Genomic DNA, 26,251 nt, shown 5'->3' on the forward strand with positions numbered 1-26,251 from the left:
AGCCTCAAACTCCAGCGCCCATGTCTCCGGTCGCAGACACACACCAGCCTGCTCCGCCTCCTCGTACGCCTGATCCATCCTCGGAGGAAGAGGTAGAAGAAGGAGAACTTCCTGATAATCCTCCCTTAGATCCGTGGGATTCATACGTTATCCCTATGCCATCTCCGCCAACTCCACAGCCATCTGAATCACCACCTGAGTACATAGGTGGATTCCACAATCTCATTCAAAGAGCCTCGAAGAGGTTCAAGCTTCCAGTTGCAGTAGAACAAACTGATTATTTTCTACATGATTTTATGGAGGACACTAGAAAAATTTCCAGAGCAATTCCAATAATTGATTACATCTGGAAAGAAGGCATCAAAATAATGAAGAATCCTGCTTCTGTGCCAGCCATGCTACCACGGATTGATAAAAAGTATTGCGCAACATCTGACAGTCCATCTTGCCTTGTGGGTCACCCGAGACCAGACTCGGTTATTTCACAGGCTGCGCAGCAGAGGTAAAAAATTCCAGCTATGCCCATCACTACTCCTCCGGGGAAACAACACTTACAACGCAACTTTTACGACGCACTACCTTTACAACAAAACTTTTACACCGCAACATCCATTACAACGCATGCCATTACAACGCAACCATTACAACGGATGTCACTACACGCATACCACTACAACGCATGTCATTACAATGCATACCATTACAAAGCATACCTACACTATCCAACACTTACCCTACTGTTGCACCCCCTGGAGTTAGAATAGTAATTTCTACCCCTACACTATCCAATACTTACCCTACTGTTGCACCCCCTGGAGTTAGAATAGCAATTTTTACCCCTACACTATCCAACACTTACCCTACTGTTGCACCCCCCTGGAGTTAGAATAGTAATTTTTACCCCTACACTATCCAATACTTACCATACATGCAATGTAATGGTATGCGTTGTAATGGTATGCATTGTAAATGTAGTATGCGTTGTAGTGGAATGCGTTTTAAACGTTGTTTCAATGAATTCGTTGTAATGGCATGCCTTGTAATGGAATGCGTTTTAATGGATGTTGTGGTGTAAAAAATGCGTTGTAAAGGCATGCGTTGTAAAAGTATGCATTGTAACGACATACATCCCTCCTCCGGGTAAGGAGGGACGTCGCCTTGACCTTAAGAAGTTCTCGACCATGGCTGCCGCCTCTATCAGGGCAGCAAATTAGTTGGCGATCATAGGGCGCTATGATCGCCAAATGTGGTCAGAGATGACACCTTTCATTGATTTGATACCTGAAGACAATCGAGCAGAAGCTCACAAGATTTTGATGGAGGGTGAACACGCAGCCTCAGAGACTATCGACTGCGCCCTAGATATCGCCAACACGAATTTCAGGCAATTGGCTGGAGCCGCCGTCTTCAGGCGCCAGGGTTGGCTGAAAGCTACCACCTTCAGACCAGAGGTGCAGTTAAAGATATTAGACATGGCCTGCGACGGCGAGTCTCTTTTTGGCAAGCACATTGACGATGCCCTACAAGCAATCAAGACAGACACGGATACCGCTAGGTCTTTAGGTTCCCTGCAGTTTAAACAAGGCTCTTACAGAGAGGCTAGAGGATGTAGCTACGCCTCTAGAGGAAATTACCATCAGCAGGGCAGGCAATACCAAACACACTACCGTCAAGATTATAATACTTCTTACCGTCAACCAAATACGGCTGGTTTCTCTTGCCAAGGAGGCCGCAGACGCTCCAACAATCAAGGGCGAGACACTCATAAGAACAAGTGAGTTCAACCGGGCGCCATCCGCATTCTCTCCCCTCCGTGTGGGTGCGAAAATATCTTTGTTCCATCAACAATGGCAGAAACTTACCTTCGATCAGTGGGTGTTGGATCTGGTACAGCATGGACACAACCTAGAATTTGTCACCAAGCCGCCAACTGTTCCGCCCAAGGGACCCCCTCGTCTTCACTTATTGTTCAAGGAGGTTCAAACCATGCTCCTCAAAAACGCCATAGAAAAATTCTCGCTTCAGAAGAGAGGAACAGGTTTCTACTCCCGATTTTTCCTTATAAAAAAGAAATCGGGGGAATGGCGACCAATTCTAGACCTGCGCAACCTCAACAAGTTCCTCCAGAAGCAGGGGTTTCGCATGGTCACGCTTTCGGAGATCCTAAATTGTCTGAACAAAGGAGATTTTTTTGGCCTCCTTAGACATAGAGGACGCATACTTCCACATCCCCATCCATCCCAAACATTGAAAGTATATCCGATTCACTGTGGCTGGCGCCCATTATCAGTTCAAAGTGCTACCGTTTGGCCTCAAATCGGCACCAAGAATATTCACAAAGTGCCTGGCCCCGGTAGCAGCAACGTTGCGCTCTTGGGGAATCCAAGTATTCCCGTACTTGGACGACTGGTTACTCAAGGGCCCTTCATTAAACAGTGTTCAGGATGCCATGACAAGCTGTCGTGCTCTTTGCTTCTCTGGGGCTAACAGTAAATTTGGCCAAATCCCAACTGCGTCCAAAACAAGTCCTGCCTTTCTTAGGAGCACGTCTGGACACAATAATATGCAAGGCTTCTTGTCGCAAGAGACAACTCCGTTTGCAAAAATTGGGAATCCAAGTGTCAAAAAGAAAGTCACTTTCGGTCCGACTGTTTGCATCCCTCCTGGGAATGTGTTCATCAGCCATAAACCTCATCCCTTTGGCATGTCTCAAGATGCCAAAGGGAAGATGCATCATCAATGGAGACAGGCAACAGGTTCCTTTAAGGACATTATCAAAGTCACTCCGCACATGATCAGCGCTCTTCATTGGTGGTCTCAGTTGCGCAATTTGAAGCAAGGACTATCATTCATGCAGACGCCTCCAGACTTCATACTGACAACGGATGCGTCCATGGAGGGATGGGGAGGTCATCTTCAAGATCTGCAAGTCCAAGGCAGGTGGACTCAAGAATACAGACAGCGTCACATCAACAGTCAGGAGTTGAGGGCCATCTTCCTTTCTCTGCAAGCATTTCTCCCCAGAATCGCAGGATCTTCGGTGTTGGTCCGAACTGACAATACAACCAGCATGTTCTATGTGAACAAGCAGGGAGGAACAAGATCTATGACGCTGTCACAAGAAGCTCCAGAGTTATGGGACTCGGTTACACTTCACAACATAACTCTCAGGGCGGAGCGTCAAAGTCCTCCACAATACACTGGCGGACAAACTCAGCAGATCCCAGTCAGATTGCTACGAGTGGGAGTTGGACCAAATTAACTTGCACAAGGTGTTCCAGACTTGGGGCAAACCAATGTTGGACTCGTTCGCAACACAGCAGAACAAAAAATGCCGATTTTACGCCAGCAGGTATCCTCAACAGGGATCAAGGGGGAATGCCCTGTCCATGCGATGGTCAGGGATTTATGCTTACGCTTTTCCCCCGATCCCGTTGATACCAAAGGTGTTGCGCAAGATGACGTTCGAGAGTTGCCGACTAATACTGATTGCTCCAAGATGGCCACGCCAGTATTGGTTTCAAGAGCTAATGTTGTTATCCCAATGTCGTCCAATTTGCCTTCTTCCGTTTCCAACTCTACTGTCACGGAACGAGGGACAGATTCTTCACCTAGATCCTCAATCTCTAAGATTGCACGCATGGCTCCTGATTTCTTAGAGTTTCAAAACCTTCAGATTCTGCAGGATTGCAGGGATATCTCAAGGAAGTCTCAGGCTCAAAGCACATTGAAAACTTACCGTCTAAAATGGAAGAGGTTTTGCTCCTGGTGTGTCTCCAATAGTGAATACCCGATTGAGGCTCCAGCAGAGGAAATTCTTCCTTATCTGCTGCGCTTAGCTCGCTCTGGCCTTTCTTTTTCATCAATAAAGATTCACCTAGCGGCTCTGTCCAGATACAGGAAGGTGTCTAACATTCCTTCACTATGTTCGTCATTTCTCATTAAACAATTCATGAGAGGGCTGTTCCGAGCTTATCCTCCGATTCGGCATCCCCCACCGGAATGGGATCTTAATACGGGTCTTTCACAGCTCATGAAGCATCCATTTGAACCTGTTCATAAAGCCGAGACCAAATACCTTACATGGAAAGTTGCCTTACTCCTAGCTTTGACATCTGCTAGAAGAGTGAGTGAGACACAAGCGTTCACTATTAAGGATCCCTTCCTACCTTTCTCACAGGATTGCGTCACCCTTCGAACGAACCCATCATTTATACCTAAGGTTCCCTCACAATTCCATTTAAATGAACCAGTCAGACTGAAAGTCTTCTTTCCAAATCCTACTACACCAGCAGAAAGAATGCTGCACTCCCTGGACATTAAACGTCTAAAGTTCTACTTACAGAGAACAAAAAGCTTAAGAAAATCTGATCAATTGTTCGTGGCCTATGGCCAGACTACGTTGGGAACAGCGGTCACCAAGGCTACTATTTCCAGATGGATAGCATTAGCGATACAATTCTGTCATACCAAGTCAAACAGACCATTGACAAGGAATGTTAAAGCACATTCTACGAGAGCTGTAGCAGCGTTATTTTCAGGAGTGATGCTCGAGGACATCTGCTGTGCTGTGACATGGAAGAATGTCCACACATTCACCAGACATTACTGCCTGCAATCAACAAGCCAGAGAGATGCAGCAGTTGGCCAAGCCGTCTTACGACACCTCTTTGTTTAAAGAAAACTTCAGGTAACATATATTTGATCTTTTATGTATATTCATTTGTAGAAGAAGTCATTTCATTATGATTGCTACATGTTAATATTACATGTCCATTCTAATGTTTCTATCGAATGCATAAGATTTACAGTCATCTTTGTCTGTGACAATAAGATGTTGTAGCATTGGTAAGGTTGTTGATGATGGTATTACTGGGAGTATATCAGTATAAGTCTCCCACCATCCGCAACCGACTATTTCCGGGTATACTGCTTGCTAGTCTTGATTCAGGCATGTGAATCTATGAAAGATACCCAAATACTTGATAAGAAAACAAGTTACTTACCTGTAACTTCAGTTGTCCGGTATTGGTATCTTTCATAGATTCCCATGCACCCACCCTCCTTCCCGGAGAGTCAGTTCTCTAGATTGGGATACTTATTCCCCACTTGTGCTAACGAAAATCTGAGGAGAACTGGCTCTGCAGAGAGGGTTCTAGAGGGTGCTGAGAGCTGATTGGTTGTGGCAAAGACTTGAGTCTTTTCAGCATAATGAGGTAGATAGACTACTGCAATCTAGGCTTCAGGCCTGTATTTAGGGCCTACTACTATAATTTACTTTTGGCACTGCTTTTTTATGTACCATGGGACTCCCGCCTTGGCGACGGGGAATGATTCAGGCATGTGAATCTATGAAAGATACCAATACTGGATAACTGAAGTTACAGGTATGTAACTTGTTTCCTTGTTGTTTTCATATCTGACAAATTTGAATGATTTTCAGGTTTTGTCCTAACCATAACTTCATTATAGCAGTGCTTTTGAGTATGTGTGTGTCATCTACAGTGAACAAATTATGTTGAGGGATAAATGTATTGAAGCATTTTACTTATTACAAATACACAGCTTCAATAAACAAAGAGGAGCTAATATATTCTTGCACATATTACTATTTTTTATATACGAATGCTCAAACAAGATGCACATATTTACCATGCCTGAGTTTCTGTCTTATGTTCTCTTTTGTTTTCACAAGATACACAAGAAGCAAACATGTTAATAAACTTTTCAAGGGAGTGTGCATTCACAGGAGCTTTCAATGAAGACAATGATGAACACTCAAAGGAATCAGCTGTAAATTGTAAGTGTTAATCCTTTTTGTTATTTAAATATGGGGGCTAAAATGGTGTTTGAAAACCAATGAAGAGTAGTTGTTCTATGTTCTGCAAAAGTGGGCATGAATGCATAGATATAGTTTCATCTCAGACCGTGAAATGGCTTTACTAAATACAACTTTTCAGCAAAATATATTACCTTTAGAAGGAAAATATGTTTACTCCAGTACTGGAGCTTTCATAGATTCACATGCCTGAATCATTCCCCGTCGTCGAGACGGGAGTCTCCGGTATATAAAAAGCAATGCCTAGTTTTATAGCAAACTGAAAAGAGGCCTAGGCCCATTTCCCTTTTGCAACCCATAACCTTTGTTATGTAAAAGAGACCAAACTTGTCTCTGAACCAATCAGAGCTCCTCACCCTCTAGAACACTACTGAGAGAACCTTTTGCCCCTCAGATTTTCTACCGCACGTTGTGCTAGGGATTCTCCTTTGAGCTCTGCTCAGATTCTGCTATTTTCAACATTTTTGAGTAACTTTGTTCTTACATCTTCAACTTGATTTTGTAATACTCTGGACTGTCTTCAGGTACATTCTTTAGAGAATGTCTGGAAATGAGAAGAAAGGTCTATTTAGAGACTGTGCCACTTGTTCAAAGAAGAGGCTCTACACTGCTGGCCCTCATACTGACTGCATTTACTGTCTATACCCGGATCACCAGGCCAAAGACTGCAAGGTATGTCGCACTTTCTCAAGTAAGACTTTGAGAGATCGTTAGGGAAGCCTTTTGATATGGCTTCAAAAGCTAAAGTAAATATGTTGTGAAGTCAGCGCACACCTATTTCAAATGACTCAACTCTGCTTACCAATTACAAACAAGGTTGCGTGCTGCCCAGAGAGAGGCAGCCAGCCTGGAAATGCAAGTAACCCTTCTGGTGAATGTTCACCAGTGTACTGGATGCACAGCCAATTATAGATGACGAACAATAAACCAAATCATTCCATTGTTTTGCACAAAGATTCTGTATTAGACAAAAAATCTTAGAATCAAAATTAGTCTCAGCATGTGAATATTAACATAAATGAATATAATTTTTTCACACATCGACTTGCAGAAAACTCTATGCATGAAACATTTTCATTACATAACTGTTTCATATTACATCTCAATTAACTAGCCCAGCCCTCAAACTGAATGGAATCAAAATAAATAGAATAAAGTTGAATGCTGCTTCCAGAGTGGCGGAGGGCCATGTAAGTTGTAATCTCAATAAGTGGTGTAGCTCAAAATAAGACCAGACATGAAGTGACGAAGTGAACCTGTCAGAAAATAAAGTGAGAGAAAATTAATCACTGGGAAAAAAGGGCAACAGTGACAGTGTACATTGATATGATTGCCGTGCGCAAACCATGTGTGTACAATCTAGAGCAATTGTATAGTTCGTCATCTATAATTGGCTGTGCACCCAGTACACTGGTGAACATTTACCAGAAGGGTTACTTCAAAAGGTAAAAGCCAGAAAGGAGGTTATCTCCAGTGACAGTGATGAGGCTTCCTATTCAACATCTAGGAGATCTCAAAAGAGAAGAAAATCTCCTCAGACTCATTCCTCAGGAAAACGTCTCAATCTATGGAAAAGGAGAGTAAAGGACATACTTCTGGAGAAAAACGATTGAAAAAATCTACTTCTGAGCCGTCAAAGTCACCTCCTCAGGTCAAAGAATCCTTCAGGAAGCCGTCTTCTATGCCTCCTGAGGAAAAATCTAAGAAACTTGCATCGTCGGCGAAGAAACCATCATCGTCGACGACAAAGACAGAGATAAAGAATCTATCAAAGTCACCATCACTGTCTATTGAGGTGTCCTCTCCGTCGATGGCGTCATCGTCGATGGTGGTGTCGTCGACGGTGGGGATAATGGGGTCATCAACGAGGAACATCGACAAAGGTGACTGTCGTCGACGACGGATAGTGCTCTACGCCTGGTGTCGACGACGGCATCAACGACAGTAGTGCTAGTGTCGACGGCGATCTCACAGACGGGCTCGTCAACTAGGGAAATTTCAGACAAACTGGTGATTGCCCGAAAGAGGATTACACTAGAGGTCACCTCCTCAAGCAAGATTACTCCTCTAGTGCCATCACAACTGCTGGCGGAGGAGGATTCAGAAGAGGAGGAGGATGACAGACCCTTTGGTTATGCCAGTTGTTCATCACAACTACATGTAAAATGTCAGGACGATGATTATGAAGAGGGATATGGAGAGTAACAGAACCCCCTGCAACACCACTATCACCAAGGGTACCAAGAGGAGATGGTTGCTATGCCATCCTCCATGATGATGGATTTGCAGTTTATGCTGGCGGACTATAAAAAGAGATTTCTGCCAACAACATCTTCTCTGGAAATCCCTGTCTCGCATCCACGTTCCATCCCTACTACTCCAGTTAGAAGCAGGGAATCGCTACAAGAAGTTACGCCTCATACTCCGCACCACCAGGACCCTGTCACCACGGACGATGATGACCACGAAGAGGGGGAAATAACAGATCCCAACAAGGAATGGGATGACTACCTGATTCCATCTCCGGCATCGCCCACACCAGTACCTGCTGATTCTCCGCTGGTGGATATCGGTGGATTACATAATTTAATGGAAAGAGCTGCTGAGAGATTCCAGCTTCCAATGGCTACAACACAGACGGAATGCTTCCTGTACAATTTTAAGGAGCCATACATAAGTCGGTTCGAGCTATACCAATTGTTAACCATGTGTGGGAAGAAGGTTTAAAGGTGATGAAGACACCGGCGAAAGTTACACCTGTGCTTGCTAGATTGTAAAAGACATATCAGGCTCCTTCGGATGCACCAGCGTGTTTACTGGGCCATCCTAAGCCGGATTCTGTAATTTCTCAGGTGGCACAACAGAAATCTAAGAATCCATCGGCGCCTATATCTGCACCTCCTGACAGAGAGGGGAGACGTTTAGACTATGCGGGAAAGAGGTTTTCTTGCATGTCTGCTCTCCTCGTTAAAGCAGCGAATGCCCTTGCCATTCTGGGATGATATGACAGACAGATGTGGTGCGATATAGCACCATACATAGACCTCATTCGGAAAGACAATAGACAAGAGGCGAAAAAGGTTCTTCGGGAGGAAGAAAGGACTTCGGCTGAAGTCATTGACAGTGCGATGGATATCGCGACCTCTGCCTTCCGATCGCTGGGAGGTGCGGAGGTTCAGCAACGTCAAGGTTGGTTAAGAGCGACTGCCTTTAGGCCAGGGGTCCAAAATAAAATTCACAATCTCCCATTCGACGGAGAGGATTTGTTTGGAAAGCAAGTAGATGAGGCACTTCAGGGTATCAAGAAAGATACAGATACTGTGAACGCCCTTGGTACATTACAGTACCATAAAGTGCCCTTTCGAGATGCCCGAGGAAGAAGGCCAATCATCCTATACATGGGGTTATCAACATGAAAGATACCCCTCTTATTCCTCATCATCACAACAATACTGTCAACAGTATGGGCAGAAACAGTCAGGGAGCTATGCTAAGTCTGCTCCTAGAGGACGAGGAGGTCGTCGGGGAAAAGACAATGGTAGAAGACAATGACAAACTCCGGTATCCGGCTTCATATATTCCTACCCTCCACAAGTTCTCCTGGGTGGAAGAGTTGCTTCCCATCTACATCATTGGCAGAAGAAAATGACGGACAGATGGTTCCTCAATATAATACAATTCGGACATCCTCTAGAATTCCTTCACTTCCCCCCTTGGACTCCACCTACAAGTCAAGAGATCAAACATTTATCTCAGATGCATCGTGAGATTCGGACAATGCTCTGAAAGGGAGCAATAGAACCGGTGCCGATCTCCTAAAAAGGAAAGGGATTTTATTCCTGTTTCTTCCTGGTCCAGAAGAATGTTCTCCAATGGCGGTGGATTCTAGTCCTGAGAACTCAGAAAACTTACCTCAAGAAGCAGTCTTTCCGGATGGTGACTCTGCAAGACATCCTGCTGCTCTTAAACCCAGGGGATCATATGACAACCCTAGACTTGCAAGATGCATATTTTCACATCCCCATTCATCCTTCCCACAGACAGTATCTTCGGTTTACAGTGGCCGGAGACCATTACCAGTTCAAAGTGCTACCATTTGGCCTCAAGTCTGCCCCGAGAATTTTTACAAAATTTCTGGCGCCAGTGGCAGCTTTTCTCAGAAAATAAAAATCCAAGTATTTCCATACCTGGACGACTGGTTGATAAAAGCACCATCAGAAACTTCAACCCAGGCTTCAACTATGGCATGCATACAATTGTTTGCCGAACTGGGACTAACTTTGAATATGGAAAAATCATACCTTCAGCCTTCAAGGAAGATCACATTCCTAGGAGCAATTCTGGACACCTTAGTAAACAAAGCATTTCCCTCCACAGAGAGACAAATTGGGCTCGTAACTCCGGCCAAGGAGGTCACAAGAAAAAAGTGTCTTTCAGTACGCAAGTACAAGACGCTGCTGGGGACAATGGCCTCTTACATACCTCTCATTCCTTTTTGCCGAATAAAAATGCGTTCATTACAGGAAGAGCTGGATCGACAATGGCACCAGGAAAAGGGATCCTTGGAGGACAAGGTGAAAGTCACGCTGGCTATTGTGCAAACAGTAACATTGTGGACCAAAACAGGAACATCTCAGTGGGTCTTTCCTTCCTGACCGAACCAACTCCATTAGTAATGACCACGGATGCATCTCTGGAAGGATGGGGAGCAGTCCTTCAGGATCTGCAGGTCAGCGGTCGGTGGAAATTGCAGGAAAAGAAACTTCACATCAACTTGCTGGAGATCAGGGCAGTAGGCTTAGCACTACTGGGTTTTCTACCAAGAATTCAGGGAACGTCCGTTCTAGTGAGGACAGACAACACAACAGCGATGCACTATCACAACAAGCAGTGAGGTACAAGATCACTCTCCCTGTCACGAGAAGCACAAAAGATATGGAAGTGGGCTGTAGAGCACGGAGTATCTCTAAAGGCAGAGCACCTTCCAGAAGATCAGAACATCAAAGCGGACACTCTCATCAGACTGAAATAGACCTGCACATATTACAAAGCGTCTTCAAATGGGGAGTTCCAACAGTGGATCTGTTTGCGACAGCTCAGAACAAAAAATGCTGGTTCTCATCCAGGGATACTCAATAGTCATAATCTATGAATAATCCCCGGAGCATATAGAAAATACATATATATATATATATATACTAGGAGCCCGTCCCGACGTTGTCCGGGTATGAATCGCTGCCGGCCAGTAGTATATTGTTTTGTAGGATTTCGTTTTGATAGCATTTCTGATCTGTGACAGGCCTGTGAAACGCTTCGATTCACAGTGCACTGCTGATGCACTTAAGAGTGCGCGTTCAGTAGTGTGTGAACTCGAGTTTCCCTACTTTATTTTTCCTTGCAATATTATATAGCGCGAACTCGACAAGATGGCATGAGCACAATTTACATTACAGAACAACACATTCATTTGTGGTAGGCACGGGGAGACAAAGCGATTTGCCTGGAATCACAGGATGTTGAGCTGATGCCAAGATTCAAACGTAGCTCCCCAGCTCTAAAGTTCGCAATTCCAGAACTTGTGGCGGGAGGTGTGTCTAAAAGTGTATGTCGCTGCTGGCCATCAATGAGAGAGACCTGTGCATATTTCAAATGGGTGATGAAAAAATATGAATATGTTGCTGGAGATGTGGGCCACCGTGCCACCAATGTACTTACCAGGGGAGGGTAAACACCCATTATTCCGCAACTTTCTTTCCGCATACCATCATTCCGCATACTTTCATTATGAAAGTACCATGACTCCGCAATGCCAATATAATGCATGGCATTACATTTTATATGCTTTTACCACGCATACATTTACAACGAAATTCGTTGTAAATGTATGAATGGTAAAAGCATGTTTTTAAAAAAATGTTTGGATAAGGTAAGTATGGGTTTGGGGTATATGTTTTGGGGTACTGAGGTATATGTTTTGGGGTGTTTGGGTATTTTAAGGGTTCAGATATAGTTATGGGGTACAGGGGTAGTTTTAGGGACAGATATGGGTTTTGGGGTACAGGGGTATTTTAGGGTTCAGGGCTAGGTTTGGGGGTTTAGGGGTATTTTTAGGGTTCAGGGGTAGGTTTGGGTTTTGGGGTACAGCGGTATTTTAAGGGTTCAGGGCTAGGTTTGGGTTTTGGGGCACAGGGGTATTTTTAGGGTTCAGGGCTAGGATTGGGTTTTAGGGTACAGGGGTATTTTAGGGTTATGGGGTAGGTTTGGGTTATGGGGGTACATGGTTATTTTTAGGGGTCAGGGCTAGGTTTGGGTTTTGGGGTACAGGGGTATTTTTAGGGTTCAGGGGTAGGTTTGGGTTTTGGAGGACGGGTATTTTAAGGGTTCTGGGCTAGGTTTGGGTTTTGGGGTACAGGGGTATTTTAGGGTTCAGGGGTAGGTTTGGGGGTACAGCTGTATTTTTAGGGTTCAGGGCTAGGTTTGGGTTTTGGGGTACTGGGGTATTTTTAGGGTTCAGGGGTAGGTTTGCGTTTTGAGGTTCATGGGTATTTATAGGGTTCAGGGCTAGGTTTGGGTTTTGGGGTACAGGGTATATTTACCTCAACTATGGACCTCAACTTCCACCTGGAGCACAACAAGGACCGCAACACCGTCACCCTGCTGGACAACCTCGCCAACCTCAGACTCAAGCAACTGGTCAACACCCCCACCCACTACGCCGGCCACACGCTTGACCCAGTCTTCTCATCCAGCAAGGACATCGCCTTCAGCCACTCCACCGGACTTCACTGGACCGACCACAGCTGCGTCCACTTCAGCTTCAGAAAATCCACCACCCACCACCACCCGCAACAGGTACCTCACAGAAACTAGAGCAAGATCACCGCCGACCAGCTCACCGCCTCCCTCAGCTAGAACCCACCTGCCAGCACACCGGACCCGAACGAAGCAGCCCGCAACTTCACGCAGTGGCTGACCGCCTGCGCCGACGACCTCGCACCACTGAAGAACCCTTCCAGCAAACCCAGAAGCAAGAAGGCCCCCTGGTTCACCGACAAACTCAAGGACTCCAAGAAGACCTGCCGCACCCTCGAGAAAGCCTGGCTCCTCGACCGGACTACTGACAACATGACCGCACTCAAACACGCGACCCGCAAGTACCACCAGCTCATCCGCACCACCAAGAAGTCAAGTCAAGTCAAGTCATAACATTTATATAGCGCACTACATACCCAGAGGGTTTCAAGGCGCTTAGGAAGGGGAGGAGGATTATTTGTCAAATATCCACGTTTTAAGCTGCTTTCTGAACGCTAGATGATTCTGGGTGAGGCGAAGGTAAGCGGGGAGTGAGTTCCATGTTTTGGCAGCCAGGTATGAGAAGGATCTGCCTCCCATGGTGGTCTTGTTGATGCGAGGTACAGTGGCGAAGGCTTGGCTGGAAGAGCGAAGTTGGCGGGAGGGGGTGTAGAAGGACAGTCGAGAGTTGAGGCAATCTGGTCCGATGTCGTAGAGTGATTTGTGTGCGTGGGTAAGCAGTCGGAAAGTAATCCTCTTATTGACGGGTAGCCAGTGGAGGTCTTTAAGGTGACCAGAGATGTGTTCGTTGCGTGGGATGTCTAATATGAGCCTGGCTGAGGCGTTTTGGATTCGTTGTAGTTTCTTCTGGAGTTTAGCGGTGGTACCTGCGTAGAGGGTGTTTCCGTAGTCCAGTCGGCTCGTGACTAGAGCGTGGGTGACTGTTTTCCTTGTTTCGGAGGGGATCCAGCGAAATGTTTTTCTGAGCATGCGAAGAATGTTAAAGCAGGAAGAGGATACGGCGCTGACTTGTCTGTTCATTGAGAGTGAAGAATCCAGGTGCGGTTGCTACTAAAGGAATCCAGGATGACGCCAAGGTTCCGTGCGTGGTCTGTCGGGATGGGTGCATTTCCGAGGGCTTCCGGCCACCAGGAGTCGTCCCATGCAGAGGGGGATTTACCTAAGATGAGGACTTCTGTTTTGTCTGAGTTCAGTTTCAGACGGCTTTGTTTCATCCATTCGGCGACTTCTTTCATTCCTTCGTGTAGGTTAGTTTTGGCGGTGCTGGGGTCCTTGGTGAGAGATAGGATCAGTTGAGTGTCATCCGCGTAAGAGATGATGTTGAGGTTGTGTTGGCGGGCGATGGCCGCGAGGGGGCTCATGTATACGTTGAAGAGGGTGGGACTGAGTGAGGATCCTTGTGGTACGCCGCAGATGATTTCAGAGGCCTCGGACTTGAATGGTGGGAGGCGGGCTCTCTGGGTTCTTCCGGTGAGGAACGAGGTGATCCATTCCAGTGACTTTCCTTGGATTCCGATGTTTCTGAGGCGTTGTAAAAGGGTGCTGTGGCAGACTGTGTCGAAGGCTGCAGAGAGGTCGAGGAGGATGAGGGCGACTGTGTCTCCATTGTCCAGTAGAGTTCGAATGTCGTCTGTTGCTGCGATGAGGGCGGTCTCAGTGCTGTGTTTGGCTCGGAAGCCAGATTGTGAGGGGTCGAGTGATTTGTTGGCTTCGAGGAAGGCGGCGAGCTGGTTCTTGACAGCTTTCTCGATGACTTTGGCCGGGAATGGAAGAAGCGAGATGGGGCGGTAGTTTTTGAGTTCGGTGGGGTCTGCTGTTGGTTTTTTCAGAAGGGCGGTGAGTTCAGCGTGTTTCCAATCTTCTGGGAAGGTAGCGGAGTTGAAGGAGCAGTTGATGACGTCTCGGAGGTGCGGAGCTATGACGGAGTCTGCTTTGTTGAAGATGTGGTGAGGGCATGGGTCTGTGGGGGATCCAGAGTGGATGGAATTCATCAGGCGGATGGTGTCCTCAGTGGAGATTGGGTTCCAGGCGTTAAGGGTGTTAACGGGGGGAAGATGGTCAGCTGATGGTAGGGTGGGTTGGCTTCCGGGTTGGTTGTCAAAGCTGTTGTGGATGTCAGCAATCTTGTTGTGGAAAAAAGAGGCTAGGGAATCGCAGAGGGTTTGAGAGGGGGTGATGTCGTTGGAGTTGGCCGAGGGGTTGGAAAATTCCTTGACGATGTTGAAAAGTTCCTTGCTGTTGTGGGCGTTGTTGTCAAGTCGATCCTTGAATGCTGTTTTCTTGGCTTTTCGGATCAGTTGGTGGTGAGTACGGATGGCGCTTTTGAAGGCGTCCTTGTTGCTGGTGGATGGGTCTTTTTTCCAGGCCTTTTCAAGGGAGCGGCACAGTTTCTTGGACTTCTTGAGGTCATCGTTGAACCATGAGGCCTTCTTGATGCCAAGTTTGTGTTGACGTTTTTTCAGTGGTGCTAAGGTGTCGGCGGTGTTGGATAACCAAAGGGTGAGGTTGGAGGCGGCTTCGTTGGCGTTAGAAGAGAGGGCTGGGGAGGTTTGAAGGAGCGATGTGGAGATCTGCTCTGTGGTGATTTTGTTCCAGTTTCTTTGTAGAGTTGGTTGGAGGTGGATGGTGGGTTTCGGCTTGTTGTAGGTGAAGTGAACGCAGCTGTGGTCAGTCCAGAGGAGATCCGTAGTGTGGCTGAAGGAGACATGGTTGCTGGAGGTGAAGATGGGGTCGAGTGTGTGACCTGCGATGTGGGTGGGGGAAGTGACCAGTTGTTTAAGTCCGAGGTTGGCGAGGTTGTCCAAGAGGGTGGCGGTGTTGCGGTCGTTGATCTTTTCAAGGTGGAAGTTGAGGTCTCCCAGAAGGATGTAGTCTTTGGAGGGGAGCGCGTGTGGGGTGATGAAGTCCGTGATGTCTTCACTGAATTTTGCGCGTGGTCCTGGTGGTCTGTAGAGGAGGGTGCCTCTGAGTGTGGTCTTGGGGTCGATGTGGATCTGGAAGTGAAGGTGTTCGGAGTTAGCGAGGTTGGCGTCAGAGCTGGTTGAGATGCGGATTGATTTCTTATGGACGATAGCGATTCCACCTCCTGTATGGTCGGTGCGGTCCTTGCGTGTGATCTTATAGTCATCGGGGATAGCGATGGCGATGTCAGGGGCGGAGGAAGCGTTCATCCATGTTTCCGTTAGGAAGGCGACGTCAGGAGAGATGGTGTCTAGTAGGTTCCAAAGGTCAATGGCGTGCCTGTGGACCGAGCGGGTGTTGAGAAGGATGCACTGTAGGTGGTTGGGGTCGGGAATCTGTGTTGTGGTCGTATCGGAGATGTTGTCGGTGCCGCTAAATTTGCAGGAGAAGCAGGAGAACGGTCCATGGGTGCGTCCAGGAGCGGCTTGGACGCAGTTGGGGGCGCGACCGGGGTTAAGGGCTAGGAGGGTGGCGGCATCGTAGGTAACGCGGGGGGGCTGGGCAGCGCGAGGGGCAGGGGCTCTGGCGCTGGGCGCGGTCCAGGCGCGGACGGGCGTAGACGGGCTTACCTTTGGCGCACCTTCGACGCGGATTGGGCGCGAACGCTGCGCGTGGACGCTGCGCGCGGGAACTCCTGTCATATATGGATAGTGGAGGGGGAGGGGCGAGGGCGTCTCAGCTGGGAGGCGGGTCGGGCACACGAGGAGCAGAAAAACAAACAAAATGGAGGCGGAGGGGGGAGCAGGGCGGAGCGCTATTGGCTAACGCGCAAAACAAAATAATTAATAGTAAGCACAGTCAATACTTCGAGCGCTAAGGAGGCAAAGCGTTACACAGGCAGGCGAAATAAAATGCAGCAGAAATAATTCACTCTTTGGCAAAGCAGCGCTAAGGAGGCAGAGCGTTACACAGGCAGGCGAAATAAAATGCAGCAGAAATAATTCACTCTTTGGCAAAGCAGCGCTAAGGAGGCAGAGCGTTACACAGGCAGGCGAAATAATCACAGAAGGATCGACTGGACAACAACGCCCACGACAGCAAGGAACTCTTCAGCATGGTCAAGGAGTTCTCCAACCCCAGCACCGGCAACAGCGACATCACCCCCTCACAAGATCTCTGCGACTCCCTCGCCTCGTTCTTCCACCGCAAGATTGCCGACATCCACAACAGCTTCGGCACACCTTCCTCGCACCCAACCGTCGAACCAACGCACCTCACTGCCACCCTCCGCACCTGGACCGCAGTGACCACTGAAGACACAGCCCGCACAATGAACACCATCCACTCCGGATCTCCGACGGACCCCTGCCCCCACCACGTCTTCGACAAGGCCGACTACACCATCGCACCCCAACTCCGAGACGTCATCAACACCTCCTTCGACACCGCCACCTTCCCGGAGAGCGGGAAGCATGCCGAGCTCAGCGCCCTACTGAAGAAACCAACAGCGGACCCCACCGACCTCAAGAACTTCCGCCCCATCTCGCTCCTCCCTTTTCCTGCCAAAGTCATCGAGAAGATCGCCAACAGACAGCTTGCCGCCTTCCTCGAGACAAATGGATCCCTCAACCCCTCGCAGTCCGGTTTCAGAGCCAACCACAGCACCGAGACCGCCCTCATCGCAGCCACCGACAACATCCGAGCCCTTCTCGACAACGGAGAAACAGCGGCACTCATCCTCCTGGACCTCTCCGCCGCGTTCGACACTGTCTGCCACCGCACCCTAGTCCAACGCCTCAGCAACACCTGCATCCAAGAGAAGGCATTGAAGTGGATCATCTCGTTCCTCGCTGGAAGAACACAGAGAGTCCGCCTCCCCCCGTTTCGTTCCGCGGCCACCGAAGTCATCTGCGGCGTCCCGCAAGGATCATCACTCAGCCCCACCCTCTTCAACGTCTACATGAGACCTCTCGCAGCCATCGCACGCCAACACAACCTCAACAACATTTCCTACGCCGACGACACCCAGCTGATCCTCTCCCTCACCAGAGACCCCGACACCGCCAGAACCAGCCTCCACGAAGGGATGAAAGAAGTCGCCGAGTGGATGAAGAACAGCCGCTTGAAACTGAACTCAGACAAGACGGAAGTCCTCATCCTTGGGCCATCACCCACCGCCTGGGACAACTCCTGGTGGCCCCCAGCCCTGGGCACCGCCCCCAAGCCGACAGACCACGCACGCAACCTGGGCTTCATCCTGGACTCCTTCCTCTCGATGACCAGACAAGTCAACGCCGTCTCCTCTTCATGCTTTCACACCCTCCGCATGCTCCGCAAGATCTTCCGATGGATCCCGACCGAAACCAGGAGGACGGTCACCCAGGCCCTCGTCACCAGCCTGCTGGACTACGGAAACACCCTCTACGCCGGAACCACAGCCAAGCCACAGAAAAGACTACAACGCATCCAGAACGCCTCCGCCCGACTCATCCTAGACATCCCTCGACGCAGCCACATCTCCGGCCACCTGAGGAACCTACACTGGCTCCCCGTCAACAAGAGGATCACGTTCAGGCTCCTCACCCACGCACCCAAGTCTCTCCACAACCTGGGCCCCAAGTACCTCAACCACCGCCTGACCTTCCACACGCCCACCCGCCAGCTACGCTCCGCTAGCCTCGCCCTCGCCGCCGTACCACGCATCCGAAGAGCCACCGCCGGAGGCAAATCCTTCTCCTACCTGGCTGCCAAGACATGGAACTCCCTCCCCATCCACCTTCGGCTGACCCAGGACCACCTCGCCTTCAGGAGACAACTCAAGACCTGGCTGTTCGAGCAGTAGCGGCCCCCCTCCCCAAGCGCCTTGAGACCCTTCCGGGTGAGTAGCGCGCTATACAAGTGTTGTGATTGATTTATAAGGTTAAGATGGGTTAGTGTTTAAGGGTGTTGGGGTATTTTAAGGAGTAAGGGTGGGTTATGATTATGGGGTGCAGGGGTATTTAAAGGGAGCAGGGTGGACACCCGGAGCTGGGATGTACAGAACCTGGGAAGACAAAACAATGAAATATTGGGCACAACGCTCGCTTTTTTTTCCATAATCCCGCGCCCCCGCACACGCCCACGCCCCCAGCACACGGCCACAGCACATGATATGAGACATGGCATGAAGGGCGGAACGTACCACACACCCTCAGCGTTTTTCACCCCCACAGCACAACGCACAAGGGACTACTTTGCTGGCACGGTCCTTTTACCTTTTAAATGTATATGGTGGGCGTCTGCATAGCCTATGTCCTTCTGCTGCAACTGCCCTTTCCAACGCTGTATTGGGTGTTGTGATTGGTGCTGTGGTTCCTGAGATTACCCGCCTCAAAAGTTTGGGCTCTCTCTTTACTATACTAATATGTCAGGACCCTGGTTTATCAGCTCCCACCTTTTTTTGCATTTCTGTCAAAAATACTTTGTGATTTACTTAAATGTTTATATTCACTCGACGGTTTTTTGCCTTAGCGAGATAGTGCTACCTTTTTTAGCTCAAAAAAGGTTAATTTTTTTGTCAAAAGGCCTTAGCTTTTTGACTCCTGCCCTTCCTGTGGGAAGAAGAAGGCTAGGACTGATACACATCCTGTGTGTATCCTCTGTCTCCCTGACTCTCATTCTGCAGAAACTTGTGATCACTGCTAGTCCTTGACAAGAAGAACTCTCAAGGACAGAGAAAGAAACAGAATTTATGGACTTTCTGAGAGAGGGATGTCTCCAAAGGGACAGAAAAAGCGGAGGACGCGGTCGACGTCGAAAGAGGTCCCGACCTGCTCTCCTTCGGGATCGGCGTCGAAGATTCCACCGACGACGACAACGAGTCAACTCCCCTCGACGGTGAAGACTTCAGCGTCGAGAGTCAAGGTACCTCCGCTGCCGTCAACCGGGCGACGTGCAGTGCGAGAGAGATGTTGACATTGAAGCATAGCAGCTCGACGTTGAGACCTCCGTCGTCGAAGCCTCAGGTCCAGTCTTCGACGTCAACGCCTGGTCGACGCCTAGTCATCAGCGTTCGACGTCGAGGCACCCTTCGTCGGCGTCCCATCATCGACGCTCGACGTCGAGGCATCCTCCGTCGGCGTCCCATCATCAACGCTCGATGTCGGGCACCCTCCGTCATCGCCATGCCATCAGCGATTGACGTCGAGGCACCCTCCGTCGGCGTCTCACCATCGACGCTCGACGTCGAGGCATTCACCGTCGTCGACAGGACATCAACGCTCGACGTCGAGACATGCATCGCAGTCCAGTCGAGGGCATTCAGCATCCAAGCATCCTCCGTCGGCGCCCAGTGATCAGCGCTCGGCATCGAGAAGGCCTTCGTCGACGTCACCTCACCGGCGTTCGACGTCGAGGCATGGGACTCCAGTGCAGTCTCCACAAGTTCACCATTCCTCGCCGCAGCCTCAGCCAGTGGTGGCGCACCACACCGAGACGTCGAGTCGGCCGGCTCCGTCTTCGAGTCATGGGCCTTCATCTCAGAGGTCCTCAAGATCAGCTTCAGCTGCGGAAGGTGACCAGGGCTCTCCAGTGAGCATCAGTCACGCTGCCAAGAGGAAGAGAACACCAGAGCATCGTGGGTCTCACAGTCGCACTAGATCCCCAGCTTATCCTGTGAGCTTGTCTACCTCGTCAGGCTCATCTTCCGGTCCTGATGTGATCATTTATTATACATCGGGCAGCAAGGAATCAAGGCGTTCTCCTACACCTCCTCCACATGGGCAAAAGGATGTAACACCTCCTGCACGCTCACCAGTGAGAGACACCACACAAACGTCGCCTGCCCTCAGACTTTCACTGCGTTGGTATAGACCACTACATCACTGGGCTACAGACAAGGAGACAGAGCCTCGAATACAGCAGCCGATCTCTAGGCCTAGAGAACGGTCACGCTCTCCGGTGAGGCCCAGAGAAAGATCACGCTCCCCGGTTCCCCATAAGGAAAGATCACGCTCCAGGGTGCGATCCAGCAGGCGTAGATCAAGATCTAGGAGCAGAAGGAGAGAACGAAGATCTCCTACTACCTCTTCTTCTCCGACACACTCCATAGAGACTACTCGCACACTTTGACGGACTCCCCTCCCTCAAGGGTATCTTCGATCGATGATATCTTCACCTTTCAGGACATACTGGGTAGAGGGGCTCTGAAACTGGGAGTTCCCCTAACAACTCTGCAGGTCAAGACCTCCGTGATTTTTGAAACACTACATCACAGGTCTGCACCCAAACCCCTTTTGCCGTTGGTGCCTGGGATTATAGATCCAGTAATGGAGGTATTCCTCACCCCAGCAACGATCAAAGCGGCTCCGGCGAGGATCCTTAAGAAATACAGATCCCCAGAGGAGGACTCTCTGTTTCTCAGAGCTGATCCGCCCCCGGACTCAGTAAATATTGCGGCAGCGAAGAAGTCCAATGCGGTCTCCTTCTCTGCCACTGTACCTCCGGACAAGGACAGCAAGACACAAGACTAGTGGGGGAGACAAGTCTGTAGTACGTCAGCATCTTTTCTCAAAGTTTCCAACGCGGAAGCCGTTTTGGGGCGTTAAGATAGGTCCCTGTGGGATTCTCGACAGCGTTTTCTAGAGAAACTCCCTCAAGAAGACCGTAAAGACTTCTGGAAGGCAGTCAAGTCTCCAACCAGGTTTTAAGTGCCGCAGCGGACGGGGCTACCCTGGCGGGGCATGGATATGCCCATGGAATATCGGCAAGAAGATCATCCTGGTTGCGCCTAACGGCTTTAAAATCAGAAGCTCAGGCGCGCATATTGAACTTGCCATTTTCAGGGACTTCGTTGTTTGGAGCGAACACTGACGAAGAGTTGCAGCGCATGAAAGCAGAGCTGGACACTCTAAAGGCTGTAGGGCTTGAGAAGAAAAAGGAGTTCAAAAAGAAATATCGCTCCTACAACAAGGGCTCTTCAAGACAGCAGGTTCAAATCCCTCACTGGCAGAAGTCAAGACCAGCAGGGACAGCAAAAGTTCCAATATAGAGGAAAGCGTAATTCCAGAGGAGGAGGGAATCAACACCAGCGCAACAATACCGGCAAAGCCCAGTCAAAGCAATGAGTCCTTCCTCCCCCCCAGCGCCGTGGACCACTACAGTGGGGGGAAGCCTGGCGGGTCATTTGAAAGAGTGGCAAAACATTACAAAAGACAGATGGGTGTTGTCTACACTTCAGAATGGATACTGTCTTCGTTTCAGTCATCTGCCTCCACCGTCTCCCCTCGATGGCAATATCGAATCATAAGTTGCAGCTTCTGAAAAAAGAAGTCGCCACTCTCCTCGTGAAGTCAGCCATCGAGAGTGCCAGTGTCTCAAAGGGGAAAAGGAGTGTACTCCCGTTATTTTCTGGTAAGAAAAAAGGGCCAAAAGGCAGAATACAGACCCATTCTGGACTTGCGAACACTCAATCTGCATGTCAAAAAGGAAAGGTTTCGCATGTTGGCGCTGCACCAAATATATCCACATCTCAGTAGGGGAGATTGGATGTGTTCGCTGGACCTTCAAGATGCCTACTTTCATGTTCCGATACACCCCAGTCACAGAAGATTTTTTCGGTTCCCGGTGGGGACCTCACACTATCAGTTCAAAGTCTTGCCGTTTTGGGTTGAAGTCGGCTCCCCGGGTGTTCACGAAGTGTGTTGCAGTGGTAGCAGCCGCTCTACGCTGCAGAGGGGTCTTCGTATACCCATACCTGGACGATTGGCTGTTGAAAGGTCCTTCCCCAGCCAGCGTAAGAAGTCAATTCCAGACTTGCATCGAGCTCTGCCAGCGACTAGGGCTACATGTCAACTTTGGAAAATCAGTCTCTCAGCCCACCCAGAAGATTCACTTCCTAGGAGCTCTGCTAGACTCCGAGGTAGGAAGAGTGTTTCCTTCGGAGGAGAGACAGTTTTCGATAACGCAGAAATGTCAGCTGGTTCTTCGCAACAAGGCTCAGAAAGTGCGCAGGATTGCCTCCCTGCTAGGGTCGATGGCATCATGCATCTTCCTGGTCCTGAATGCCAGACTTCGAATGCGTCCTCTTCAGCAGGATCTGGAGGACAAGTGGGACCAACAATCGGCTCGATGGGACGATCACATCACCCTCTCAGATGCAGCTCGAGCTTCCATTCCATGGTGGACCAAAAAGCAAAATATGCAGGTGGGAGTCCTGTTCCATCTACCTCCCCCTGTACAGACACTGATCACGGACTCTTCCCTTCTGGGCTGGGGAGCACACATGGGTCAACTACAGGTGTAAGGTCTGTGGTCTCACAAAGAAAGTACCTACCACATCAACATGCTGGAGTTGAGAGCAGTCCACCTAGCTCTGAAAGCGTTCCTCCCCTCGATTCAAGAAGCTTCAGTACTAGTACAGACAGACAATACCACCACAATGTACTACTTGAACAAGCAGGGGGGAACACGCTCATGTACTCTGTCATTGGAAACACATCGGATCTGGCATTGGCTTCTGGCTCGCAGGTTGTCCATCACAGCAGTCCACCTCCCAGGAGAGCAGAATGTGAGTGCGGACGCTCTAAGCCGTCATTTTGACGACAGGGACGACTGGGTTCGTCCCACCATAGACCTGTTCGCGGACGACCAAAACACCAAATGCTGATACCATCACTCTTGACAAATTCCCTGGGACAAGTGCTTCATCCAGACCCAAATTCGCTGTGCTTAGCGGCCTGGCTCCTGAATACTGCGAATTTCACCACTTCGATATTTCTGCAGAATGCAGAGATATACTAGCAAAGGCCAGGGCGGAAAGTACAAAGAGAACGTATAGGATGAAATGGAAAAGATTCTGTTTGTGGTGCCAGTAAAATAATATCCATCCTCGAAATTCAGCTGCACATCAAATTATTCAAAATATTCTGATGCTAGCAAAATCTGGTTTGGCCCATGCTTCTATTAAGATGCATCCAGCGATGATTTCTCGATAATGAAGGACTTCTTCAGGTCCATTATTGTGGTCGCACAGAATTATAAAACCGTTCATGAAGGGATTGTTTCGGACCTTCCCTCCCATAAGACCTCCACCACCTCTCTGGTAGTTGAACATTGTTCTATTCCAATTGATGAAACAGCCCTTCAAACCAATTTACAGGGCGGATCTAAAATTCTTATCCTGGAAAGTGGCTCTTCTGATAGCTCTCACTTGAGCCAGGAGAGTTGGGGAAATACAGGCTCTCACGATACATGAACCATTTTTGCAATACAGGGAGGACAGGATTGTCCTCAGGACTAATCCCAAAGTCATTCCAAATGTGCCCACAGATTTTCATCTAAATGAACCATTGATCCGTAAGAGGTTTTTTCCTCAACTGTCAGCAGCGGAAAAAGCTCTTCATTCATTAGATGTTCAACGTTGTCTGAAGTTTTACTTGCAAAAAATAAAGCCTTTCCGGAAGTCGTCTCAATTATTTGTGGCTTTTAGTGCCCCCAGGAAGGGGTTTCCGTTGTCAAAAAGGGGAATTGCCCAATGGATTTCAAGTGCAATACAGTACTGTCATCAGGCGGCTGGGAAGCTGTTGAATGAACATTTACATGCCCATTCTACAAGAGCAGTGTCCACCTCCACTGCTTTATTTGCGGTCATACCTATTCAGGATATCTGCAGGGCTGCTACCTGCAATAGTACGCATACCTTTACCAGACATTACTGCCTCGAAGCACCTGCAGAGAAGAATGTGGCAGTGAGACAAGCAATACTGAGGAACCTTTTCCAGTAACGGTGAGCCTTCTTTGCCAATCCTTTGTTGGTGATATAAGCACATTTTATTGTTGTATGCTGTATTATATACGATTTATGAAGTTTTATTTGTAGTATTTATATATGACTGCTGCTATTGTCAGATTACATATGTTGCCTAGTTCGAGATCTTAGGTAACAAAAAATGTGCTATGATTTACTGCTCGCTATTCTGATTCAGGCATGTGAATCTATGAAAGCTCCAATACTGGAGTAAGAAAACAAGTTACTTACCTGTAACTGTAGTTCTCCAGTATTGGAAGCTTTCATAGATTCACATGCGACCCACCCTCCTCCCCTGAGAGGCTCACCGTGGATTAAGCACAAAAGGTGTCTATGGCACAAGTGCGCAAAAATCTGAGGGGCAAAAGATTCTCTCAGGAGTGTTCTAGAGGGTGAGGAGCTCTGATTGGTTCAGAGACAAGTTTGGTCTCTTTTACATAACTAAGGTTATGGGTTGCAAAAGGGAAATGGGCCTAGGCCTTTTTAGGTTTTGCCTCGCCGAAGGATGCGCTCTGCGCATCCTTTCGGCGCAGGCGAAATCCTGTTGAGTTCCATAGTGTGGCTTGGTTCGGCCCTCGTCCTTGATTGGCTGGCTCCGTAAACGGAGCCTTGCCATTGGACGAGGGGCCTGTCCGTCAATGCCGGACCAGACACGGGGGCGTTCCCGACATTCTTTGGCTTTTGCCGACGTCACGGGACGCCGGGAACGCCCCCGTGTCTGGTCCGGCATTGCCGGCACTACTGCGTCTCTTCTTCCCGTTTCCCGCCCCGTGACTGGCCGGCCGGCCAATCCTAGCGCGGCCGGCCGGAAGTGCCCGCCCCCCGCAACAAGAAGGAAGACGGCAAGCAGTATGGCGGCGCCCGCGGGGTGCTTCCCCGAGTAGCATTTGTTTTATCGACACTGAGGGGATGAAGTCTGAGCGGGCCCAGCCTTACTTGGAATCTCTGCCCTCCAGATTACAGCTGATCTCTGCCGCGGCGGTCCAGCCAGATCTCGTGCACCCTCTACATTAGGGTGAGTTGAGTGGCAGGAGAGCCAGGCATGCCCCATGCAGCAGACAGCTTTTCTTTACTCTCTGTATTCATTTATACGTGAATGAATGAAGCCTCTGTTTATACTCTACGGAAGAAGATAACCTTTTCGTGGACCACCAAAGCATTTTTTCTCTCAAGTAAGCACAGGAGCGTCACATTCTTAACACACTCCTTTCTGCCTCCCAGAATAAAATAGGTTTTCTGTTAAACACCTGCGATGTTGCAGTGTGCAGAAAACGAGTCTACATGTCTGCACGTCCTGTAATAAAAGGCGTGCCACTTTTATCTTGCATATCCGAAGTATGTTTTAAACCATCCTCAGTTTCATGTTTCGTTGTGCCCACACTATAAGGAAGTCTCATGTTCCATTAAGAAGCTGCCCTGCAGCGCAGCACTGTACATGTCACGTGGTATGTTGATATTTATGTAGCGCCCAGTCTGACAGGAGTGTGACCTCGCAGCACTATGGGCTGTCTGGGGGCGCCTCGGCAAGTGATTCTAGGCTTTCGATTGCTCCTAGCGTGTGACTCATTGTATCACGACGACATGTTGTGTGTTTTGTTCTCTGGCCCCTCTGTTTGGGGAGCTGTGCCCTGTTCGGTGAGCTGTCATTGTGTGGGTGTGGTCTCTGAGAGGTGTGTGGTGTGTGGGTGTGGTGTGTGTGGGTGTGGTGTCTGTGTGGTGGGTGGGTGTGGTGTGTGTGTGTGTGTGGGTGTGGTATCTGAGAGGTGTGTGGTGGGTGTTTACCGATTATTTATGCAAATCTTAGGTGAGTAAGATGCCCTTTGTCCGGTTAGATGGAACCTCGAGCCTCACGTTGCTGACTGTTGGATGTTTGTGCGTGGTGTGCACGAGGCAAGTGCTGCCATGAGCAGCAC

The 26,251-nt window shown here is 49.0% G+C and overlaps 1 protein-coding gene across 1 annotated transcript in view; it reads left to right on the forward strand.

Moving 5' to 3' along the window:
* MEIOB (meiosis specific with OB-fold) overlaps window positions 1-26,251 on the forward strand; it is a 546,591-nt gene that overhangs the window by 250,676 nt on the left and 269,664 nt on the right. Inside the window, exon 8 of the mRNA XM_086939725.1 lies at window positions 5,696-5,800. Within this exon, the coding sequence (XP_086795851.1) occupies window positions 5,696-5,800 (105 nt within the window). The remainder of the gene's footprint in view (window positions 1-5,695; window positions 5,801-26,251) is intronic.

The sequence above is a fragment of the Lissotriton vulgaris genome, chromosome 10 (assembly GCF_964263255.1).
Source record: "Lissotriton vulgaris chromosome 10, aLisVul1.2, whole genome shotgun sequence".
Lineage (NCBI taxonomy): Eukaryota > Metazoa > Chordata > Amphibia > Caudata > Salamandridae > Lissotriton > Lissotriton vulgaris.